This window comes from Carcharodon carcharias, chromosome 12, assembly GCF_017639515.1.
Source record: "Carcharodon carcharias isolate sCarCar2 chromosome 12, sCarCar2.pri, whole genome shotgun sequence".
Taxonomy (NCBI): domain Eukaryota; kingdom Metazoa; phylum Chordata; class Chondrichthyes; order Lamniformes; family Lamnidae; genus Carcharodon; species Carcharodon carcharias.
In genome coordinates, this window is record NC_054478.1 from 65,252,200 (window position 1) to 65,277,069 (window position 24,870).

Sequence of the window (24,870 nt, forward strand, 5' to 3'; positions counted from 1 at the left end):
AGAAAGATTTACTTCAGAAAACTATAATATACATAATAATAAACATTGATGTGGTAGAAAGAACACACAAAACTTTAACTTGTAGAATCTTGTAGTTTTGTTCCTTGTGACTGTTGCCTGTGGCACAGTTGGTAGTATTCTCGTAGTAGAACGAGAGATGTAACACCTGCATTTTTACCACCTCTCTCCTCAATGTACAAGGGCCCAAATACTCATTCAAGATGAAGCAGTGATTTACTTGTACTTTTTCCAATCTATTGTGCTGTATTCACTGCTCACAATATGATGATCTCTCTACACTGGGGAGACCAAATACAGATTGGATGACCCAAACACCTCTGTTTAGTCTGCAAGCATCACTCTGAGCTTCCAGTGGCCTGTCATTTTAATTCTCCACTTTGCTCCCATATTTCTGTCCTCAGCCTACTGCACTGTTCCAGTGAAGCTCAATGTAAGCTTGAGGAATAGCACCTCATCTTTCAATTAGGCACTTGACAGCCTTCCAGACTTAACAGTGAGTTCAACAATTTCAGACCATAATCTCTGCTCCATTTTGTTTCCTTATCTTTGTTTATTTTGGTTATTTTCTTTCAGTCAGCAACACACATGCTGTTGGCATGCCTTTTGTTTATTTTCTTGCCCCATCACTGTTCTTTGGCTCTGGAAGACTAACACTTCTGTCATTCAATCTCTCCTGACTTTCATCCTATTACAGGACTTCTTTTTGTCATTGTTCCACCCACCCCTTATTCAAAACTTATTACATCTCTAACTTTTCTGACAAAGGTTACAGACCTGAAATGTTAGCTGTTTCTCTCTCCACAGATGCTGCCATACTTTGCTGAATATTTCCAGCATTTTCTGGTTTTAATTCCCCATCTCTTCCTGGCCAATATGTCTCAGGCTGAACCAGATTGTTCACCACCACAAGCCCCTATTTCATCACAACAATGCTCCAATCTTTTCTGCCACAAAGACTGCTTACTTTCACCACCATAGCATTTACTATTTCTGCCCCTGCTTCAGTTTATCTGAAATTCTCATCCATGCTTTTGCTACCTCCAGACTTAATTACTTTCCATTCCAAGAGTCATCTTAAACTTCAAATATTAGCTGTTTCTTTCTCCACAGATGCTGCCAGACCTACTCAACACTTTGTTTTGATTTCAGATTTCTAGCATTCGCAGTATTTTGCTTTTATATAAATGTAAGTTTTCAAATGTTAAATTGAGGCTTCATAAGCCTATTAGATCGAAGGTCGACTAATATTAGTTTATATTTAATAGTGCAAATACTTTTGAGAAACAAATGAGAGAAATCAAACGGATTATAAACCTTGTGTGACAGAAAGCCATTGATTAGAGTAACTCTGAGAGGGCGTGTTAATTGTATATTGAGGCGGAAACATGGTTGTACCACACTAAGAGCAGTGACGTGTCGAGAAGGCTGGTGTACCCCAGGAGCTTCACGCGACTTGGTTCTCCTGTGGAAGACGCTGTTGTTGTGCAGCACCTTCTCACAAAGTTCTTTTGACGAAAAAGGTCTCAACTTCACAGCCGAATGGCTCGGTTCGCGCAATGGATACTGCTGTGGTCCTGCTACATTGAAGCCTCCTCGCAGGAAACATACGCAACCGCCTCAAACCTGAATAAAAGCGAGTTGTCAAAATTGTTGAGTAAGTGAAGCCGGCCGGTAAAAACCTTTCCGTGTTCGGGCAGTTTGGGGAGGAACAGGAGCGGTAGCAGCTAGTGTACTGAGGAGAAAGTGGAAGGATGGCGCGGCTCACAGAACCATTCATTGGTGATCTTCAGTGCGTTTGTGGGATTTGAAGAGTGAATTTCAGTTGTAGTTACTCACAAATTGCGAGAAGTTTGCGTGAAGTAGTTGAAATAATAAAACAATTGATAGAGGCTTCCCCATCTATTGATAAAGAAACATAAACCCTCAAATTTGTGCGCGGTTAAGTTGGCTGTTTAGAGTTGACGAACAGTTTGTTTTGAACATGTCCTTCAGTTAAACATGGGAGCGGACAGTTTGATCCCCCTGCCCGCAGATTCGTTTGTTAACAGTTTTTATTAGTATTAATTTGTACGTGTCTCTGCCATCTGCAGGTAACAAAAATAAATTGGAGTCGAATATTTGTGTAGGGATGTATTTAATCACCACTAGTTTCTCAAGCACATGCCTTTTTAAAGTTGTTTTTTTTGATAATTCTGGACTTTCGCGTTTGGCCCTTCGCATATTCAGGACAGCTCGACATGCAAGGATTTCAATTCAACCCATAACTACACAGGAATTCGCTTCCGTTTTTTTTAATTTGTGCGTAAAAGTTAACTCTGCTCTCACTATATTATAACCCTAAGAGTTTATTTTTTTTAGATTAAATTGATTTTAGCACTAAAGATATGGGCAGTGTTTAACTAAAACAGGCTAATTTTATAGTTCGAAAAAGCATGAATTCTTAAACATTTTATTTCATATTTGCTATACATACATTGCGTTTCATATACAGATATTGACTTTCAAATTGATTTTTGAAAATATATTTGCGACTTTATTCCTTCAACAGATACCCACCCCACCCGCCTAAAAAAGCCTTTTAAAATTCATGTCTACGGGCAACGGAGATGTACTCTAATCTGAGACAGGATTTTTTAGTTAACCATATGAAATTATCAAAGTAAAATTGAAAGCAGCATTTAGCATTTTATTCGATTGTAATTTAATAAGAGGAGGAAGTCAATAGTTGAGTAAATGACTAAATATTTAGCGTTGGTGAAAGATAAAGAATTATTATGTTTAAAACCGCTAATAATTGCTGGTGGTAAAGGAAAAATCGGAGACATAACTAGGAAATGACAGTCACCCACAGTACTGAAAATGGTTAATAGATTCAAAGCTTTGAATGATGTGAGGGAACAGCTAATAAGGGAAGATGAATGAATGAGGCTGGACATAATATAAGGCTGCTTTAAAGTGCCAATTTTTGTATCAATTCTGTGTGGTTTTCATGAACATTATTTATTTACAATTTCACGATGTTAGAAAATAATACATTTCCCCAGAAGTTCTTTTCTATACTGGAAATGTCATGCAAAGTGGTATGACTTGTATTACTGAGTATTGCCCACTTGCATCACTCTATTAGCAAATCCTGGCTCAAAATACTTCTGCCTTATAGTTAGATCATTGCAGAAATGTGATAATTAGTTAAAGGATATCAAATGCAATTAATGAAGTGCCAACATTTATCTAAGGTTTTTAAATTCATTCTTGGGATGTGGACATCACTGGGATGGCCAAGATTTATTGCCTCTTCCCAGTTCCCCTGAATGATGGGCCTTCTTGATCCACTGCAATCTGTGTGGTGTAGATGCTCTTTGAACACTGTTAGGTAAACCTTTATAGGATAGTTAACTGAATATTGCAAGTGTTCTTGTGTAGCAGCAAGACAAATAGAATGTTAAATGTATGAGTATCAGCAGAGAATGTTAACCCAAGGAAGCAATGGATTATCATCTGCAAAAGTTTGCTAAGATTTGTTTAGCGAGCTTGAAAATGATATCAAAAATTTTCAAAGAGCTGAATCAGAAAAGCAAAAACTAAAGGTGCAATTAAACAGCTACTTTTGCATTGTTGTAAAGCATTTTCATTTTGCAAAGGTGACAGTAGCTCCAAAGTCAACTTGCTTTTTGATTGGTAATACAGAGGCTGTTTAACACAATTTTGGCTTGTCACGTTAGAATACAACTGCAGTGCAATTTGTCAAGCCCTGTTTGAAAAATTGGATTTGTTAACTAAAGCACCTTCTCCTCCTCAAACATAAATTTACTAGCCAAAGAGTAGAGTGCTGTGCAAGCATATTTACACAGAGCTTGTCATTGGAGTCAAAGTTTGAGTATGCAGCATAGCATGGTAGCTGTTAACTGCAAATCCTGTGCCCTATTTATTTGTCAAAAACTAGTAAGGCACCATCACTGCACTATAAAAACTACAATGCCCTTGAATAAATGGGCTATCCTATTTTTCCCATGCTATATATTGAGATTCTCAGTGCAAAATTAAATGTTTAACAACTACAAGCAACATAATGTGACTCCCACAAATCATGTAATTTTAACATTTTGCTGCACACAAGAGAGAAAATCTATCTTAAAATAAATAAAGAAAATACAGTTTGTGACAATAGTGATATCCTTTGTCAGGTGCATGCCTGATTTGAATCTAGCTGCTGTAATCTCTAAGAATATATCAGCTGTGTGAAAATCAGACTGTTTACTTATTTAAAATTTACAAAGCTAGATGGTATACAATGGAATGTCTTCAGTCTTGATTGTGCCAACAAGGAAAGAAACCAATTCAATGCTGGGGCCTTGAGTTTCCTCTGCATTTCTGGTCAGGTTACACATCTCTTTAGGTGCAAATTATGTGATTTAAAAGTGTGGAATCTTGTGTTTAAACGAATTACCTGTGTAACCACAATATGACCAAGTCTGATTGATCTTTTATATCTGTCCATCAAACCCTTCATCTGAATGAAACCCCACCCACATAACTGGTAACATCTCCAACTCTCGGATGCGGGTATCCTTTGATTGCGCTTGTCTGAGTGTGGTCTCTTAACATTATCTCCCTGAAAACCTGGTTGTAGACACTTATGGGCACTTGAAGCAAGTGCAGGCCAGATGACCAAGAGAGAATTGAAACATCTTTTGCTGCTACAGATAAGCAAGTTTACAGGCAATTTTGGAAATAAAATAGCAAGATGCCTCTTATGACAACTCAACGCTACTTTATTTTGTAATGGAAGAGGGAGGAGAGAACAAGAGATAGGAAGGCCAAAGAGTGAAGTACTGCAGAAGGAGCCTACACCCCATTTTCAGATATGTAGGCCAGAAAGTACATGGATGTTGACTGACATTCCAGAAGATGTCTGAGGAGCTGATTACGTGCTGGCTGCATTGCACAAAGGATGGCTGTGCAATTTGCTCTGATTTTCTTGAAGCCTCAGCTCAGATACTGCAGAACCTGAACAATTGATCCTTCCAGGCACTCACAGGGAGCCCCTGTCATATTATTCAAAGGACAGCCTTTAACAGATGATTACACCCAATTCCATAGGGTTGGACAGCTAGTTACATTTGGAATGGCTGTGGTGGAGCAAAAGCAGAGGGCACCAAGCTTCTGTAGAACTGCTGGCTTGTCCAGAGTACTTGCAGTAATTGATGGGATGTACCTGCAAAGTGTTAAGATTCCTGTAGAGACCAATAACTTTTAGAGAGATATTTGAATTCTCAGTGACTGACTGAAAGGATCACATGACAAAATTTCAAGTTTTAAGACTCCTACTGGAACAAATGACCAAAATGCAACATCAGCTAAACACTAACAGTATTACCTGGAAAAACTCAACAGGTCTGGCAGCATCAGCGGAGAAGAAAAGAGTTGACGTTTCGAGTCCTCTTGACCCTTCAACAGAACTAGGTGAATCCAAGGAAGGGGTGAAATATAAGCTGGTTTAAGGTGTGTGTGGTGGAGGGGGGGGGGGGGTGCTGTTGGGTGGGGGGAGAGAAGTGGAGGGGGGTGGTGTGGTTGTAGGGACAAGCAAGCAGTAATAGAAGCAGATCATCAAAAGATGTCACAGACAACAGAACAAAAGAACACATAGGTGTTGAAGTTGGTGATATATATCTAAACGAATGTGCTAATTAAGAATGGATGGTTGGGGAATTAAGGTATAGCTCTAGTGGGGGTGGGGGGAGCATAAAAGATTTAAAAATATTTAAAATAATGGAAATAGGTGGGAAAAGAAAAATCTATATAATTTATTGGAAAAAACAAAAGGAAGGGGGAAGAAACAGAAAGGGGGTGGGGATGGAGGAGGGAGTTCAGGATCTAAAGTTGTTGAATTTAATATTCAGTCCGGAAGGCTGTAAAGTGCCTAGTAGGAAGATGAGGTGTTGTTCCTCCAGTTTGCGTTGGGCTTCACTGGAACAATGCAGCAAGCCAAGGACAGACATGTGGGCAAGAGAGCAGGGTGGAGTGTTAAAATGGCAAGCGACAGGGAGGTTTGGGTCATTCTTGCGGACAGACCACAGGTGTTCTGCAAAGCGGTCGCCCAGTTTACGTTTGGTCTCTCCAATGTAGAAGAGACCATATTGGGAGCAACGAATGCAGTAGACTAAGTTGGGGGAAATGCAAGTCAAATGCTGCTTCACTTGAAAGGAGTGTTTGGGCCCTTGGACGGTGAGGAGAGAGGAAGTGAAGGGGCAGGTGTTACATCTTTTGCGTGGGCATGGGGTGGTGCCATAGGTGGGGGTTGAGGAGTAGGGGATGATGGAGGAGTGGACCAGGATGTCCCGGAGGGAACGATCCCTACGGAATGCCGACGGGGGGGTGAAGTGAAGATGTGTTTGGTGGTGGCATCATGCTGGAGTTGGCGGAAATGGCAGAGGGTGATCCTTTGAATGCAGAGGCTGGTGGGGTGATAAGTGAGGACAAGGGGGACCCTATCATGTTTCTGGGAGGGTGGAGAAGGCGTGAGGGCGGATGCACCGGAGATGGACCGGACACGGTTGAGGGCCCTGTCAACTACCGTGGGTGGAAAACCTCGGTTAAGGAAGAAGGAGGACATATCAGAGGAACTGTTTTTGAAGGTAGCATCAACGGAACAGATGTAACGGAGGCAAAGGAACTGAGAGAATGGGATGGAGTCCTTACAGGAAGCAGGGTGTGAGGAGCTGTAGTCAAGGTAGCTGTGGGAGTCGGTAGGCTTGTAATGGAAATTGGTGGACAGTCTATCACCAGAGATTGAGACAGAAAGGTCAAGGAAGGGAAGGGAAGTGTCAGAGATGGACCATTTGAAAATGATGGAGGGGTGGAGATTGGAAGCAAAATTAATAAATGTTTCCAAGTCCCGACGAGAGCATGAAGCAGCACCGAAGTAATCATCGATGTACCGGAGAAAGAGTTGTGGAAGGGGGCAGGAGTAGGACTGGAACAAGGAATGTTCCACATACCCTATAAAGAGACAGGCATAGCTGGGGCCCATGTGGGTACCCATAGCCACACCTTTTATTTGGAGGAAGTGAGAAGAGTTGAAGGAGAAATTGTTCAGTGTGAGAACAAGTTCAGGCAGACGGAGGAGAGTAGTGGTGGATGGGGATTGTTCGGGCCTCTGTTCGAGGAAGAAGTTAAGGGCCCTCAGACCATCCTGGTGGGGGATGGAGCTGTAGAGGGATTGGACGTCCATGGTGAAGAGGAAGCGGTTGGGACCAGGGAACTGGAAATTGTTGATGTGACGTAAGGTGTCAGAGAAATCACGGATGTGGGTGGGAAGGGACTGGACAAGGGGAGAGAGAAGGGAGTCAAGATAACGAGAAATGAGTTCTGTGGGGCAGGAGCAAGCTGACACGATCGGTCTACCGGGACAGTTCTGTTTGTGGATTTTGGGTAGGAGGTAGAAGCGGGCCGTCCGAGGTTGGGCGACTATCAGGTTGGAAGCTGTGGGAGGAAGATCCCCAGAGGAGATGAGGTCAGTGACAGTCCTGGAAATAATGGCTTGATGTTCAGTGGTGGGGTCATGGTCCAGGGAGAGGTAGGGGGAAGTGTCTGCGAGTTGACGCTCAGCCTCCGCGAGATAGAGGTCAGTGCGCCAGACAACAACAGCACCACCCTTGTCAGCGGGTTTGATGTCAATGTCAGGGTTGGACCTGAGAGAATGGAGTGCAGTAAGTTCAGAGAGAGAGAGAGATTAGAATGGGTGAGAGGAGCAGAGAAATTGAGATGACTAATGTCACGCCGACAGTTCTCAATGAAAAGATCAAGAGAAGGTAAGAATCCAGAGGGAGGGGTCCAGGTGGAGGGAGAATATTGGAGCTGGGTGAAAGGATCCGTTGAACGGGGAGAGGACTCCTGCCCAAAGAAGTGAGCCCGGAGAAGAAGACGGCGCAAGAAGAGTTCAGCATCGTGCCGAGCCCGAAATTCATTGAGGTGAGGGCGTAGGGGTATGAAACTAAGTCCTTTGCTGAGCACTGAACATTCAGCATCGGAGAGGGGAAGGTCAGGGGGTATAGTGAATACACGGCTAGGGCTGGGATTGGAAGATGGGGTGGGAACAGAGGGACAGGCAGGGGTGGAGGGTCCTAGATGGGTGTTGGTGTCGATGAGTTGTTGGAGCAAAGGTTGTTTCACCAACTTCAACACCTATGTGTTCTTTTGTTCTGTTGTCTGTGACATCTTTTGATGATCTGCCTCTATTACTGCTTGCTTGTCCCTACAACCACACCCCCCTCTCCACTTCTCTCCCCCCCACCCGCCCCCCCACATACACACCTTAAACCCCTTCCTTGGATTCACCTAGTTCTGTTGAAAGGTCATGACGACTTGAAACGTCAACTCTTTTCTTCTCCGCCGATGTTACCAGACCTGCTAAGTTCTTCCAGGTAATTCTGTTTTTGTTTTGTATTTCCAGCATCTGCAGTTTTTTGTTTTTATCTCTGTGTTTAATTGACTGCCATTGCTGTTCAAGAAATGCCTTCCTTGAAGAAGTTCTGTTCATCTCTGCGACAAGATTTCCGTATCTCTCTTTTGCCCTGCTCACCTTTATTGCTTTCCATTTCTCTCCTGGTGTTTGATGAGGTGTTTACTAAAACCCGCTTTCACAGCCATATCTCCTTTCTCAGTGACTGTCTTCATCTCCGACTTGCCAAACGTGGATTTCAACTGAAATTCCACCCCTCATGTTTCGAACCCACCCAGGATTACAGGTATCTCTGTGACATAAAACGTTTCTCGGATTGCTGTTTCCGTCACATTCTGAGATCCACACTCAGTGCCATGCGCCGCCATACGAACACACTCGACCTCTCCCGCCAGCATCACCGCCACACCCTTTTTCAAAGCTGCGTGTGTCCCCAGTTTCATTTTATTCTTCGTCTCATCCGACGCCTCAACAAGAAACTTTTTCCCTTTCTCTCAAGTGCTAAGGAATGCAAGCTCCAACAACTCATCGACACCAACACCCATCTAGGACCCTCCACCCCTGCCTGTCCCTCCGTCCCTACCCCATTTTCCAATCCCAGCCCCAGCTGTGTATTCACTATACCCCCTGACCTTCCCCTCTCCGATGCTGAACATTCAGTGCTCAGCAAAGGACTTAGTTTCATACCCCTATGCCCTCACCTCAATGAATTTCGGGCTCGGCACGATGCTGAACTCTTCTTCCGCCATCTTCGTCTCCGGCTCACTTCTTTGGGCAGGAGTCCTCTCCCCGTTCAACGGATCCTTTCACCCAGCTCCAATATTCTCCCTCCACCTGGACCCCTCCCTCTGGATTCTTACCTTCTCTTGATCTTTTCATTGAGAACTGTCGGCGCGACATTAGTCGTCTCAATCTCTCTGCTCCTCTCACCCATTCTAATCTCTCTCTCTCTGAACTTACTGCACTCCATTCTCTCAGGTCCAACCCTGACATTGTCATCAAACCCGCTGACAAGGGTGGTGCTGTTTTGTCTGGCGCACTGACCTTTACCTCGTGCAGGCTGAGCGTCAATTCGCAGACACTTCTTCCTACCTCTCCCTGGACCATGACCCCACCACTGAACATCAAGCCATTATTTCCAGGACTGTCACTGACCTCATCTCCTCTGGGGATCTTCCTCCCACAGCTTCCAACCTGATAGTCGCCCAACCTCGGATGGCCCGCTTCTACCTCCTACCCAAAATCCACAAACAGAACTGTTTCGGTAGACCGATCGTGTCAGCTTGCTACAGCCCCACAGAATTCATTTCTCGTTATCTTGACTCCCTTCTCTCTCCCCTTATCCAGTCCCTTCCCACCTACATCCGTGATTCCAATGACACCTTACGTCACATCAACAATTTCCAGTTCCCTGGCCCCAACCGCTTCCTCTTCACCATGGACGTCCAATCCCTCTACAGCTCCATCCCCCACCAGGATGGTCTGAGGGCCCTTAACTTCTTCCTCGAACAGAGGCCCGAACAATCCCCATCCACCACTACTCTCCTCCGTCTGCCTGAACTTGTTCTCACACTGAACAATTTCTCCTTCAACTCTTCTCACTTCCTCCAAATAAAAGGTGTGGCTATGGGTACCCACATGGGCCCCAGCTATGCCTGTCTCTTTATAGGGTATGTGGAACATTCCTTGTTCCAGTCCTACTCCTGCCCCCTTCCACAACTTTTCCTCTGGAACATCGATGATTACTTCAGTGCTGCTTCATGCTCTCGTCGGGACTTGGAAAAATTTATTAATTTTGCTTCCAATCTCCACCCCTCCATCATTTTCACATGGTCCACCTCTGACACTTGCCTTCCTTGACCTTTCTGTCTCAATCTCTGGTGATAGACTGTCCACCAATATCCATTACAAGCCTCCCGACTTCCACAGCTACCTTGACTACAGCTCCTCACACCCTGCTTCCTGTAAGGACTCCATCCCATTCTATCAGTTCCTTTGCCTCCGTTGCATCTGTTCTGATGATGCTACCTTCAAAAACAGTTCCTCTGATATGTCCTCCTTCTTCCTTAACCGAGGTTTTCCACCCACGGTAGTTGACAGGGCCCTCAACCGTGTCCGGTCCATCTCCTGCGCATCCACCCTCACGCCTTCTCCTCCCTCCCAGAAACATGATAGGGTCCCCCTTGTCCTCACTTATCACCCCACCAGCCTCTGCATTCAAAGGATCACCCTCTGCCATTTCCGCCAACTCCAGCATGATGCCACCACCAAACACATCTTCACTTCACCCCCCCTGTCGGCATTCCGTAGGGATCGTTCCTGGTCCACTCCTCCATCATCCCCTACTCCTCAACCCCCACCTATGGCACCACCCCATGCCCACGCAAAAGATGTAACATCTGCCCCTTCACTTCCTCTCTCCTCACCGTCCAAGGGCCCAAACATTCCTTTCAACAGAAGCAGCATTTCATTTGCATTTCTCCCAACTTCGTCTACTGCATTCGTTGCTCCCAATGTGGTCTCCTCTACATTGGAGAGACCAAATGTAAACTGGGTGACTGCTTTGCAGAACACCTGCGGTCTGTCTGCAAGAATGACCCGAACCTCCCTGTCGCTTGCCATTTTAACACTCCACCCTGCTCTCTTGCCCACATGTCTGTCCTTGGCTTGCTGCATTGTTCCAGTGAAGCCCAATGCAAACTGGAGGAACAACACCTCATCTTCCGACTAGGCACTTTACAGCCTTCCGGACTGAATATTGAATTCAACAACTTTAGGTCGTGAGCTCCCTCCTCCATCCCCACCCCCTTTCTGTTTCTTCCCCCTTCCTTTTGTTTTTTCCAATAAATTATATAGATTTTTCTTTTCCCACCTTTTTACATTATTTTTAAATATTTTTAAATCTTTTATGCTTCCCCCACCCCCACTAGAGCTATACCTTAATTCCCCAACCATCCATTCTTAATTAGCACATTCGTTTAGATATATATTACCAACTTCAACACCTATGTGTTCTTTTGTTCTGTTGTCTGTGACATCTTTTGATGATCTGCTTCTATTACTGCTTGCTTGTCCCTACAACCACAACCCCCTCCACTTCGCTCCCCCCACCCAACCCCCCCGCCACACACACCTTAAACCAGCTTATATTTCACCCCTTCCTTGGATTCACTTAGTTCTGTTGAAGGGTCATGAGGACTCGAAACGTCAACTCTTTTCTTCTCCACCGATGCTGCCAGACCTGCTGAGTTTTTCCAGGTAATTCTGTTTTTGTTTTGGATTTCCGGCATCCGCAGTTTTTTGTTTTTATCAACTAAACACTATTTAGTAAGCAACAAATACACTAAATAGTAGATAAGATATTTCCTTTTAACTTATATCACAACCAAAAACCCCACGCTAGATTTATACTTTACATCCTGCTCTCAGCTGAATAACAGCTTCCATAAGAACCAGTCTAATGTCACTCCAAGCTTCCAATTGTTTCACTTCTCCCTGTTTCACTGAATCATAATGTTGAGTCACCGTTAAAAAGCGCTTTTCTCAGTTTTCAGGGAAGTCCTGAACCAAATACCAATAGTATGCCCCACTCTAGTTCTTCCCAACTCTGGCCACAAGAGTAAGAATCTTCCAAATTCTCAGGATTATCATGCAATGCATCTCTTGAGCCAAAGACTAATGTCCCCTCCCTGCAGTCTGCCTGATCATCCACAGAAGGAGCACGGTCTCACTCTGCTAACCACACTGACTCCTGCTCCACTGCTCCCCCTTTCCACCCTCCCCCTTAACCACCTCCCCCGTTTCCCTTCTCCCATCCCTCACTCTGCTCCTCCTGCCACTCTGGTCCTTCGCTCCATCTTGCCTCCCTCCCACTTCATCCCCTTCCTCCCCTCTCCTGTCCCTCTTCATGCCCTTCATCCCCCTCCCCCTCCTGTCCGCCGCCCCCACCCCTCCCTCCCCCCCATCCTTCTTGAGACCTCCCTTTCTTTCTCTTTTCTGTGCAAAGTTTGGAGACTGAAAGTCTATCCACAGTCAGCACAGCTGGTCTTGCCATTGTTTACAGGTGTGACTCTCTAGTACCTCCTTCCAAGTATGTCAACTTGGGCTCCCCTGTTCCCTTTGCAACCATGCCATTTCAAGCTTGTTAGGCTTAACTTGGAGCAGGTTACATGACCCCCTTCACTCCTCCATTTTACATGAAATTATAGAGACAGTCCCAAAACATAATCATCTCATTTATAACAAAAGGTACATAAACCAAAAAGGCTACCACTTGCTCATAGGTTGCGATGTCTGGCTGAGCATCTTGCATGTTAACATGCAGCCAAGCACTTGTGTGCTTCCATGATATTTGCATAGTGCACTACTCACTAACAATGCATGTATGCTCAGGGAGGAAGGGATGATGGAAGGATGAATAATTGGTGAGTAAGCTTAACATCTGCTACTGTGCTGATAATGTCCTTCTGCATCCTCATCACCAAAGCTGGGAGAGCTACAACCAAGCTAAATACCTAGCAGGCAAGTCATTGAGAGACCATTGAGGTAATGAACAATCATGTCAGGTACCCGGTATAATCTGTGGTGTCCTTCAACACTGAATAGAGAGAGAGGCAAGGACTGTCTTTACATGCTGTGCCCTGTATAACTTTGCCATGACTGAAGGTCTGGACCTTGACCTGCTGAGAGAGAGGAGCCAATACAGGTAGAAGCTAGTGCGCTGCAGGAGTTGGTACAAAGGGATGAGGCATGACTTTGAAAGGGCAGGGCTTCTGGCACAGATCTTTATCCAATAAGCAATCAAGTCACAGAGATATATTACAACCAGAAGATTTGGATGTGGCCAATGTTCTCTCTAATATACTTGCCTAGATGCACAGCAATCAGGAAGGTACCGCATAGGCCGTTCCCACGTTATCTCATTGAAGATGACATGCACTGGGACTGGGGGGAGGGTAACGAGAAGGCTACTGTTAGATAGGAGAAAGAGGAAACGCTTCTTTTTATAGAAATGTATTCCACTTAGTCCCCTAATTCTTGCTGAAGCGTAACTCAGATTCCTGGTGTTAGAATATTGGTATGAAGAAGATTTGTTTTCAGTCATATATGGAGTCGAAAGAGAACTTGTGATGTTTTGGCACAGAATAGTCACTTTTATTATTTTCTGTTACTGCAGTTTTTGGAGATTGGTTTCTACATTATTAACTAAATAAAATGTTCTTTGGGCATTTTCCCCAACATTGCAAATGACTCTGTTTGAGTATGTATTTATAGCAATCAAATAATACTGCATCCATATGCCACTAAGATCTTGTTTCTGATTTTAAACAGATTTTGGAATGGGCATTTCAAAGTGTGGCAGTTGATCTAGTTAGTTTGTAGTTTGTTGCATTGATTTTTCCATGAAGTTTTTTTGGTAGACTTTTCAAATCCTGCTAAACTGGTTTTGTAGTGTTATTGAATTTGACCCCTAACCCCTGGACCTGAAGAACAGCTAATCTGATTCCTGTGTGAATGACAATAAGCTGCCACAATTATTATTACAATCTCCATAGAGTCCTTTGCAAACAGAGTGAGCATGTCCACTTGTTTCACTTTTTCAACTAAACAAAAGCTTGGGGGGCAGCCATTCCCTGGTTTTATTCCCCGTGGCAATTCCTTGACCAATCAGAGTTGACTTGCCTAGTTTGAATTTAAACAAAAGCTTGGCAGTTAACTGTTCCATGATGCATTCTTAATGGCAACGCATCTACCAACCAATCAGCACCCTCTTCTCATGCAATTATAAATTGTTGTTTCCTTTGAGATTTGGTATTCTTGTGGTTTTGCCTTGATGAGTGCAAGATGAAAAGCTTCAACAGCATGTTTCTTATCAGCACCACCTTCTCAGTAAAGCAATGTAAGCCTTCCTTTGATCTCTAACAATCAAACCACCCAGGTTTATTGTCAGGCAAACTGCAGAACAGATCACATGACTCCCCCTTCCTTTACCCTAAATTTAAAGCTACAGTTCCAAACTATAACAATCTTTATGAACCTCATAATTGTGTTGTTACTCATGACAAATTCTGTTACTTTTTTTGATAAACAGAAATAAAAGCCAGTGCTTCCAGTCCAGCACATAATACAGCATTGAAGTATCACCTCTTGATAGGTGCTTATGGTTGCTCCATATTGTAACAAAGAAGCGTTACTGGATTATATTCAGTTTAAATTGAAGCCACAACGTGATCCTGGCTTGTCACTGGCACTTTACCTTCCCCTTGCCCTCTTAATACTGATTTGAAATCATAAAATAGAATTATACAGCACAGCAGAAGGCCATTTGGATCATTGTGCCTGTCCCAGCTTTTTGGTCGAGTTATCCAATTAATGCCACTCCCATCCTCTTTCCCTTCGGCCCTGTATTTTCTTTTCTCTTTCTGTATTTCCAGTTCTCTTTTGAATGTCATATTGATTTTGCTTGCACCGTTCTGTCAGGCAGTGCATTCCAGGTTTACCTGGGTAGCTACTTTCAATCTGAATCATCCTTATGGTCCTCCTCCGAATATTTTCCAAAGCCTCCATTTCACCCATCATTTGAAAGAATAAACAAACAATATGCATTTTATAAAACTAGATACAGTATTCCAAATGAGGCCTATCCAAGCTCTACTACAAGGCCAAAATTGTATGTTTTTTAATGGAAAGCCCTGTGAATGCAGTCCAGAAACCAATTTGTTTTGTTATTTAAAATCGATGTACTGCAAATTCATGTGAAGATCAGCTGTTACACAGTATAACATATTTGCTTGTTAGCATGTTACAGTACAGTTAATTTGGAATATGCAATGATCTCCTTTTCATTTGAAAAATTGGCTGCAAATAATGTTCACTTGGTTTACTTTGGTCTAGCTAAGTGCTGGTATGTTGGATACAATACAGACAGAAACAGCTTCATCGTCCAATAACTAGAAAAGTGAAAAATATAATTTCAATCCGTTGCCCAGGTTGCAATTTTTATTGTTGACCAATTAGAGGTCATTACGCCTCTTAGTTAGTGAAGTTATTAGCAACATTTTAAGGTCTTGATTAATTTTCTCATTGGCTCAGATCTCCCAAGAAGTAGCAATCGTTGCTGGATTGTCAAGCTGCTCAAACCTTTCAACACCCCAATGATGCTCTGCATTTCTGGCCAGGCCCTCTGAGCCCAACTTGTTCAGAAGTGCAGAGCGTACAGTTTCATATGGAACTCCATTGTAGCACTGGAGCATTGGGTGGAAGACAAGCCACACCTTTTTACAGCACTAGCTGTCATAAGATAAGTTTAAATGTCCAGTTTGAATGTTAGTGAATAGGTGAATGGATAAATGGGTGAGAGGATGAATCAGTGAATGGAAAGGATAGTAGGGTGGGTGAGGTAAGTGGGTAGGGTGGAATTGGGTGAGGTGGTAGATAGGTCAGGAGGTAGTCGGGTCAGGTTGGAGAGGTAGTCAGGAAGTGGAGGAGGGGAGGGGGGTCAGTCAGAGTAATTGGGTTACCCAGGAGTTAGACTAGGATTTTTCTGTGTAACATCTTCTGGATAACTATTCAGGTAAGTCCCAGGGAACTGTCCTAAGTCTCTGAGTTTAGCTCAGAGTCAGACACTTTTGTAGTGTGTCCCGGGGCGCAGGAGCATTGTCCCTCATATGTTCAAACTTCCTGGGCAATTCCCACAGAGGTCAGCACATCAAAACTTCCATGGGATCTTGACATGCATCTTGGGTCATATGTCCGGTCTCTGACAATCCAGAGACTGGAAGATCCAGGCCATTTTTTTTCCTGTTTTCATCCATTCAGGGCCCTGTAATACCGTTGAATAAAGGTATCGTGGCATCAAGTATATGTTTTGTTTAATTTATTTGGAAATGTTGTTTATGATGTGATGTGATTTCTGTTTTTCTAGCTCTTAAAAGAAACATTGTAATTGTTTTGACAGTGTGTACATTTGTCTTGATATTCAATCCACTCATGATTATCAAAAGTTTTGTGCAGTTTCTAAACTACTTTTTTTTCCTGTAGGTAACAACATATTTATTCTGCAGAGCGAGCATCTCGACACGTGCATAAATGTGGAAAACCAAGAGCTTATCCTTGACAACTGTAATTGGGCATCAAGTAGCATGCTGTGGAAATGGGTATCAAAGCATCGGCTTTTCCATATAAGCAGCAGCATGTGCCTTGGTCTTAATATTAGTGCTCACCAACAGCCATTGAAGCTATTTAACTGTGATTCAGCAATAGGAATATTGTGGTGGCATTGTAGTGGTAAGGTGTTAACTAGTGCCTCGCAGTATAAATTGGCCATTGGAAAAGGACAACGTATTGTAGCGGAAAGGAGTGTGTATGACAGATGGAAGAGATATATAACACAAGATGAAGGTCCGTGTGAGCACCCATATGAAGGTAAGAAGTGCTGAAATAACTCAGAGCGTGCTACTGCAGTTGGGCTGAGTAAGCACCAAGTTTCATTTCATTAGTTTTACTATTTTTGAAAACTGGTTTTTGAATCCTTAAAAAAATTAGAAAATGTTGGTTTCTCAGCAAGCCAAATTTTGTAATTTCCTTTCACATTGGAACCCCAAAATCACACAATTACAGGAGGCCATTCAGCCCGTCGTGTCTGTGCCAGCTCTCCATAGGAGCATTTTACCTAGTGTCACTCCCTGGCCTTCTCCCCATTGCCCTGCACGTTCTTCCTTTTCAGGCAATGATCCAATTTCCTCTTGAATGCCTCGATTGAACCTACTTCCACCACATTGTCAGGCAGTACATTCTGATCCTAACCATTCGCTGTGAAAATGTTTTTCCTCATGTCACCATTGCTTCTTTTGTCAGTTACATTAAATCTGTGCACTCTTGTTCTCGATCCTTTCACCAAGGGAAATATTTTTCCGTAGCTACTGTGTCCAGACCCCTCGTGATTTTGAATATCTCTATCAAATTTCCTGTCAAGGAAAATAGTCCCACTTTCTCCAGTCTAAATATGTAACTGAATTTCCTCATCTCTGGGATCTTTCTCATTTTTCAAAAATTGGCTTAATGATTTCTGTGGTTTGTATACAAGGAAGCCAAGACCTACTGCACTATTCATGGTGAGAAATCACAAATAATTGGACCATGGCAAGAGAGGTGGGAATGGGGAGGGAGAGGGAGCAGATAGGAGAGAGGAGAAGAAAGAAAGAAAGGGGAGGAGGGTATTGTTCTGCAAAGAGCAGGAGAAGAAAGGTACATCAGACTAAAGCTATGGAATTTCCTCCTAAACCTCTCCATCGCTTTACCTTTTTCCTCGTTCAAGACACTCCTTAAAACATAACTCTTCAACCAAGCTTTTTATCATCTGCCTTGATATCTCCTAATGTGACATGGTGTCATCTGGGAAGCACCCTAGGACTTTTTACTATGTTAAAGGTAACATATAAATGCAAATTGTTGTTCCTCTCTAGGTCCTGGCTCAGGAAGGACACATGGTGGTTGGTGAGTGGCAGTGAGGGCAGGTGGGAGAAGCATTTCTGCTGTAGTGCAGTTGCACTACAAATCATTTTGTTTGAGGAGGCAAGACATTAAAAGTGCAAAAAAACTCAGACTAAAAGAACCATTTTGTTTCAATAAAACCTGTTGTTGCAGAGCCACCATGTGTTCAAGTCCAGAAAGGCATAGTGAGTTAATTGCTCAACTTGGAAAAGTTTGTTGCCAACAAATGGCATTTGTAATGTGTTCAAACTCATCACAATTCCATCTACAGGCCTAATGGGTATGTAGTATAAAGGGCCAATAGCTATTAAGCTAATAGCTAGAGTGCGTCAGATCACATGTAACTGGAACCTAACTGAAGAAGATTCTCATGGAGTCCTGCTAAAATCCATCTCTGTAAGTAGTCAATAAATGTTCACTAGTTTGCAGTAGCATGGTTTTTGTTAGGGAAAAATTAAAAATGCTAAAAAAGAGCACTAAGAATTTACTGAAAAACCCTAAAATCTCCAGGTAGACATAGATGCTAAACATATTGACTGCTGAGGGTAAGCAGATGGACATTGCACACAAAGAAGCTTTGAGTTTTGTGTGATTTACAAAGTTTCAAGAGATGAGCTAATATCTAGGCATAGACAGAACCATTCAAGTGGTAAGATGGTGCGTTGAAGCCTTGAGAGCTGAACTGGAGATAAAACATAACATGAAGTTAGTTCAGTTATACTCCTCTCTCAGATAGGGAAGGGGCAGATGGTTTTAGCTTAGAAATGGGAAAACATACAATGGACAGAGGGGTCTTTGATGAAACACCAGCAGTCTTGAGTTATGAGAACCAAGGTCTTGTGTACGTGTTTTAATTTTGATTGGATAATATAATTGTGTATAAACCCTTTAGAATAATTGGTTAGCAGAATCGCATGTTTACGTACTCAATAGGATAGTTTTAACTTGGCACCTGTGTGTCGGTTACCGATTGGATATATTCAAATGTACTCAAATATATTGTGATAAGAAAAAGTATATAAGTTGCGAGACTTTGTAATTACAGCAGAGCACCCCTTGATGGACTAAGAGGCTGCCCTCCCTGCATATGCTTGTAAAAGCTTGAATAAGCTGTCTTGTTTGAGAATCCTAACAACGGGCGTCCTGAGTTATTTGTCCTGACCTGAGATCTGGTCTGAACCGTAGTTAAGAGGGCAGCTGCCCCACGTGAAAGCCAGATCAACCCGGGGTCTCGGGGAAGGAAGCTGAATCCCGCCTACAGTTTGCAGCTTTCTTCTGTCAAAGGCACCCAGGGCCTGGTCGTGATGGTAATACATGGCAGCAGTGGTCTGGGAACCATTTATTAAAGATTGTAGTCGGTACTGATAAAGACAGGAAAAATGAAGGCCATCAGCCCAGCAGAGCACCCTCAAGAAACGCCCACAGCAGCAATCGGAGCAACTTATCACTACCAGTGTCTCACAACAAATGACAAGAGGTACACAGAGCTATGGAGAAAGCCTTACCTCTGCTCAGGCCCCTAGATGTCATGGAGGACCTTGGCCAACCCGTGTACTGGAGAAACTAGTGTCATTGATTCAGTCAATACAGAACTGCCTGTTGGACTTGTTTAGAAACCAGATAAGGAACAGATCAGTGTTCTCCTTTATGCAGTCGGCAACTGTGCCAATGAAATTTTAAGACTACAGGATTGATGAAGAAGCTGCTCAAGACGAAGAAGTCCTCAAAGCCCTCCGGTTCCTACTTTAGCCTGCGAAGCAATATTATAATAGACCAGGCAAAATTCAATTGGTGCAGCCAGGAACCTGCGAGGAATATTGATTGTTTTATAAATAACCTGTATCACTTAGCAAATAACTGTGAGTATGGATCGTTGAGAGTACTGTTGGTCAGGCAGGCTGAACTTCGCCAGCAGGGCAGGCTGTTCATGTGCAGTGTCAGGGAGTCTTCCTGGGGACAGCCACCAACCCAGCCCAAATCGTGAGCCATGGGGCTATAAACGAGCCTGCCAGAACACAGAGCCAGTAAGAAAAGCTATTGGTTGGCGCCATTGTTCCATGTCCATGTTGTGGTGGGAAAAACTTCATCTGCTTGAAGCTTGCCCAGCCATTAATACAGAGTGCTGCATTTTAAAATAGTATGTTACAGCAGCCAGAAACTTCCATTTTCAGGTCAAAAACTTAGAGGAAGATCAAGCAGTATCCAGGAAATAGAAAATGCAGAGAGACACAAAGTGCTTTTCTTAGACAAAGTTGCAAACTCCAGGGACAACTTTTGGACTGCAGATATCATGGTCAATAGCCACAAAACCAATTTTAAGTTGAACACGGATGCAGGCATATCCATTATGTCTGATAGAGTACCATGGCTGAAGCCTTACTTTCTCCAACCATCTACAACTCAACTGCATGATCCAATGGGCACCCCAATCAAGGTGCAAGGGCAGATGACTGCCACATTTCGTTATAGGGGAAGATGAATTACAGAGGTTCTCCATGTTATCCCAAATCAGGAATGTTCATTGCTGAGTCAGAGAACCTGTGCAGATTTGAACTTCTTTACAAGGTGAAAGAGTTGAACAACCAGGACAAACCGGATAATTTCGAAAGGGCATTTCCAAAATTGTTTACAAGTCTGGGGAAACTTAACACAGCTTACCACATTATTATAAAGTCAAGATGCAAAGCTGTTGTGTTTATTTGCCCCACAAAAGGTCCCCCCACCCTTGCTTTTGAAAATGGTGAGGCAAGAGATTGGCTCCATGTGACCTGATATCACTGGTGAGGCAACCTACTTCTTCGTACTCCAGTCTGGTGACCAAGCCAAACGGCTCACTTAGCATTTGTGTAGACCTCGAGAACTTGAACAAGGCTATAGGGAAAGAAATCTTCCCCATGGCATTTGTCAACAAAAGATTGGCAAAGCTTGCGAGAAGCTCAGTTTTCACCAAATTTGTTGCTAGTAGCGGTTTCTGGCTGCTCCTGTTAGATGGGGAGTCAAAATTGTTAACCACATCTATCACGCCCTTTGGCCAGTACAATTTTAACTATCTGCTATTCGGAATTGCCTCAGTGCCTGAGATCTTTCAATATACCATGACTGGCATTCTGGAAGGGCTAGATGGAGTTTTCTGCCATATGGACAATATTCTTACACCACGGTGGAGCATAATGTCAGGGTGCAATTGGTATTATGATGTTTACGGTCCATGGGTCTTACGTATAATCATAAACCTAAGTTCTCTAAACCTACTTCTTAGGCCATATTGTTCACATGTCTGGGGTCCAGGTAGATCCTCAGAAAACCACGGGGCCTTTTTTTTATAACAGCATACCATTGCCCTGTTTCTATCATTGTCCCACAGGCATAATATACTGGTCTGCGAGAGCTGCCTTACTAAATTTAGAAGAATATTGCTCCTAAGCTGCGACCATCAAGGATTTCTCACCACCCCTCTACGTTACAGAACTTCAACATTTTATAGACATGGCTAATCAGCTGGATATGTTCCTACCCAATCTTGGACACCTCCACGAACCGTTATAATAACTCCTGAAACAGGACCAGGCCTGGCACTGGGACGAATACCAGCAGAAAGCATCTGACAAAGTCAAGAATGTGCTCATGTCCACAGAAACGCTGACCCATTATGGCTCAGACCTACCCACCATAGTCGCAGCTTGGGGGCCATATTGTTCCAAATTTAGTAAGACAGCTCTCGCAGGCCAGTACATTATGCCTATCAGGCAATGATAGAAACAGAGCAGCGGTATGCTGTGATCCAAAAAAAGAGGCCCTTGCCTTCATATGGGCTTGCAAAAAGTTTTCAGATTGTGTCCTGGGACTCAAATTACAATGCAGATTAATCATATGCCATTACTTACTCTGCTTAACACCAAGGGAATTGGTGAAGATGCCATTCAAATGTTTTGATTACAGCGCATGAGGTTTGACACCAAAACAGAATACGTCCAGGGTAAGCACCAGACTGCAGCTGATGTGTTGTCCCACATCCCTGTGAGGAAACCACATAATGATATACACTTTGCTGAGGAGGTGAATTTCTAGATCTCCTTGTCTATTAGGTCCCTTCCGGTGGCCACCCAGAAACTGTTCGAGCAGCCCAGAAAGCTGATGTTGAGTGTGAACAGATACGGAAGCACTGTACTACTGAATGGCCTGCGTATGTTCCTAGCAATTGTAACCTGAAGCAGTACTTCAAACAGCATTGCCACTTCAGCCACATGGCAATCAGGTGAGCAGGAATGGAGTCAGGCAATGTTATGAAGGTTAAAGTGGACAGTGTTGGCGATAGCATGGACATGCGGTCAAGAACTCACCTTGTCAAATATAATGTTGTGAATGGTCTGGTTCAGCCTCAGACTGTTGCTGGAGAAGAAGGATGGAGTCCGATGTCTAGGGAACTGTGGTGGCAGTGACCTGCTGTTATAACCTCAGTATTTATGTGGCTGGTCCAGTGAAGTCTCTGATTAATAGTGACCCCACCAAGATGTTGATTGCAGATGATCCGGAATAGATAATGCCTTTGAATGTCAAGGGAGGTGCTCAGGCTCTGCCTTTAGTTAGAGATGGTCATTGTCTGACACAAATGTTGCTTGCCATTTATCAGCCAGCCCAAGTCTGAATATTGTCCAGGCCTTGCTATATGTGGGCATGGACTGCTTCATTATCTGAGTGGTTGTGACTAGAACTGAACACTGTGCAAAAATCCTCTCTTTTAACCTTATGATGGAGGGAAGATCATTGATAAAGCAGCTGAAGATGGTTGGGACTAAGATATTGCCATGATGAACTCCTGTAGCAATGTCCTGGGACTGGGATGATTTGCCTCCATTAAACACAGCCATCTTCCTTTCTGGCAGGTATGACCCCAGCCAGTGGACAGGTTTCCTCCTGATTCCCATTAAGTTAATTTTTACAAGGGCTCCATGTTAGTACAATTAGTCAAATGCCACATTAAATTCAAGGGCCGTCACACTCGTCTCACCTCTGGAATTCAGTTCTTTTGTCCTAGTTTGAATCAAGGCTGAAAAAAGGTCTGGAGCCAAGAGAAACCATTACATGGTTTAATTGGTTTCCATGTATTAATTCCATATGATAGATTATCAATGATGTAAATCATATTTCAATGGACACTTTGATTTGATACCAAGTTGGATTTTCTAGAGGAGATACTAAACATAAGAAGAACAGTACAATTTCATGCATCGATCTCAGCCTAGCAGCAAATGGGAGAAAATGGCAGGTGCATGACTCAATTTCCTGACAGAAGCCCTTTCTTTCAAACAGCTAGAAATCCAAAAATGATTGATATAGTTATTTTGAAATAAAATATTTCCTCTTGGGAATTGACCCAAATGACGAGGTTTCAGAAATAAACCATTGTATGTATGTCTTAAAGTTAGGGCTAAGCTATTTAAGAGTGAAAACAGGAAACACTTTTTAATACAAAGGATAGCGGAAATTTTGAACTCTGTTCCACTTTGGGGGAGCTGTGACCATTGGTGCCCCTGGTGGTATGAAAATGGATTCTAATCAACCCGCTAGGCTATCTGAGAAGACCAAAGACTTTAGTTTTCTAGATCAGCAGTTTAACTCAAGTTCTCCCTGTATCTAAGTAGAAAAGGGATACAGTCAGATTCTAAGCCAACGTAGCCTCTGTAGTAAAAGTGCAGGGTGCTGGGAAGAAAATGGAAGCTAGTTTGTGGCTCATGTTGGCCAGTCATTCGGGCTATTGACAGAATCCTTGGGATTTGAGCACATTTCAGGACTGTGTTTGTCTCTCCAGCTGAGAAGCTCCTTACTTGGTTGAAAACGGAAACACAGACAGGAGTGGTACCTGGGAGTCTAGTCAGCATTCAAGTCAACGTCTCAGTGAGGTTTCTGTCAGCCGAAGCTGCCCAACTGCAGGAAGTTTTAAAGCAAAATAGTGCGGATGCTGGAAATCTAAACAAAAACAGAAAATGCTGGAAAAACTCAGCAGGTCTAGCAGCAGAGAGACAAACAGAGTTAACGTTTCAAGTACATATGATCCTCCTTCAGAGCTGTGTTGGTAGGAAGTTTAAATGTCTCGGAACTGTTGGACCAGCTATTGAAATGTATTTGGTCCCATGAATAGCTGTTGAGGTTGGAGGGAGTATGAAAGCATCTTCATTATGTTCATGCATCTTTCTAGATACAAAACTTGCAACGGATTCTGGACAGACAGAACATGTTCGGTGAAGTCCATGTGTTCACTGAGTTCAGGGGTTGGAATGAGGGAATAGGGGTGCAGTGGTCACTAACTGGTATTTGAGGAGAATTTCTTTCAACTTTTTCTTGATTTCTTGAGATTTATAATGTTTGTGCCCACAGTTCTTGCCCTAGGCACCATGATGGGCAATAGTATACATAAAAACCAGGTGGATATTTTTATGAGGAGTTTGAATCATTATTTCTCCTAAATTTCAAAAATACATTTAGTGAACTGCTCTTAGTTCACATTGGCATTGTTAAAATGAATTCCTGGCTCTCTTTACATGATGTGTTGTTGTCTAATAATATGCCTAGTCTGACCTCTCAGGACCTTTGGCACATGAGGATTCTCCTTAAATGTGGCTCATTGGTAGCCATGGAGTTTGCAGTTCAAGTGTAACTCATGACCATGGTTGCAAAACATCATCATGCACGCACAGATGTGTGCATGTCCACCTGCCTTGCCCTGCATTCACCTGCACATTTGCAGTTGTTCCCACTGGTGTTGTCATCGATATGTGCCTGCCAGTCTGTTCACTGGTGCCATTTGCAACTTTGCATGGTAATTTGCAGGCTGGGTCAAATCAAAAGAACAGAAAAGTGGAATAGCCCATATTTTAGATATCTCATGCACCACCTAC

The 24,870-nt window shown here is 43.2% G+C and overlaps 1 protein-coding gene across 1 annotated transcript in view; it reads left to right on the plus strand.

Moving 5' to 3' along the window:
* The first annotated feature begins 1,560 nt into the window (after window positions 1-1,560).
* Window positions 1,561-24,870, plus strand: part of pla2r1 (phospholipase A2 receptor 1) — a 127,968-nt gene continuing 104,658 nt past the window's right edge. The window contains exons 1-2 of the mRNA XM_041200246.1: window positions 1,561-1,675; window positions 16,523-16,906. Coding sequence (XP_041056180.1) covers window positions 1,561-1,675; window positions 16,523-16,906 — 499 coding nt within the window. The remainder of the gene's footprint in view (window positions 1,676-16,522; window positions 16,907-24,870) is intronic.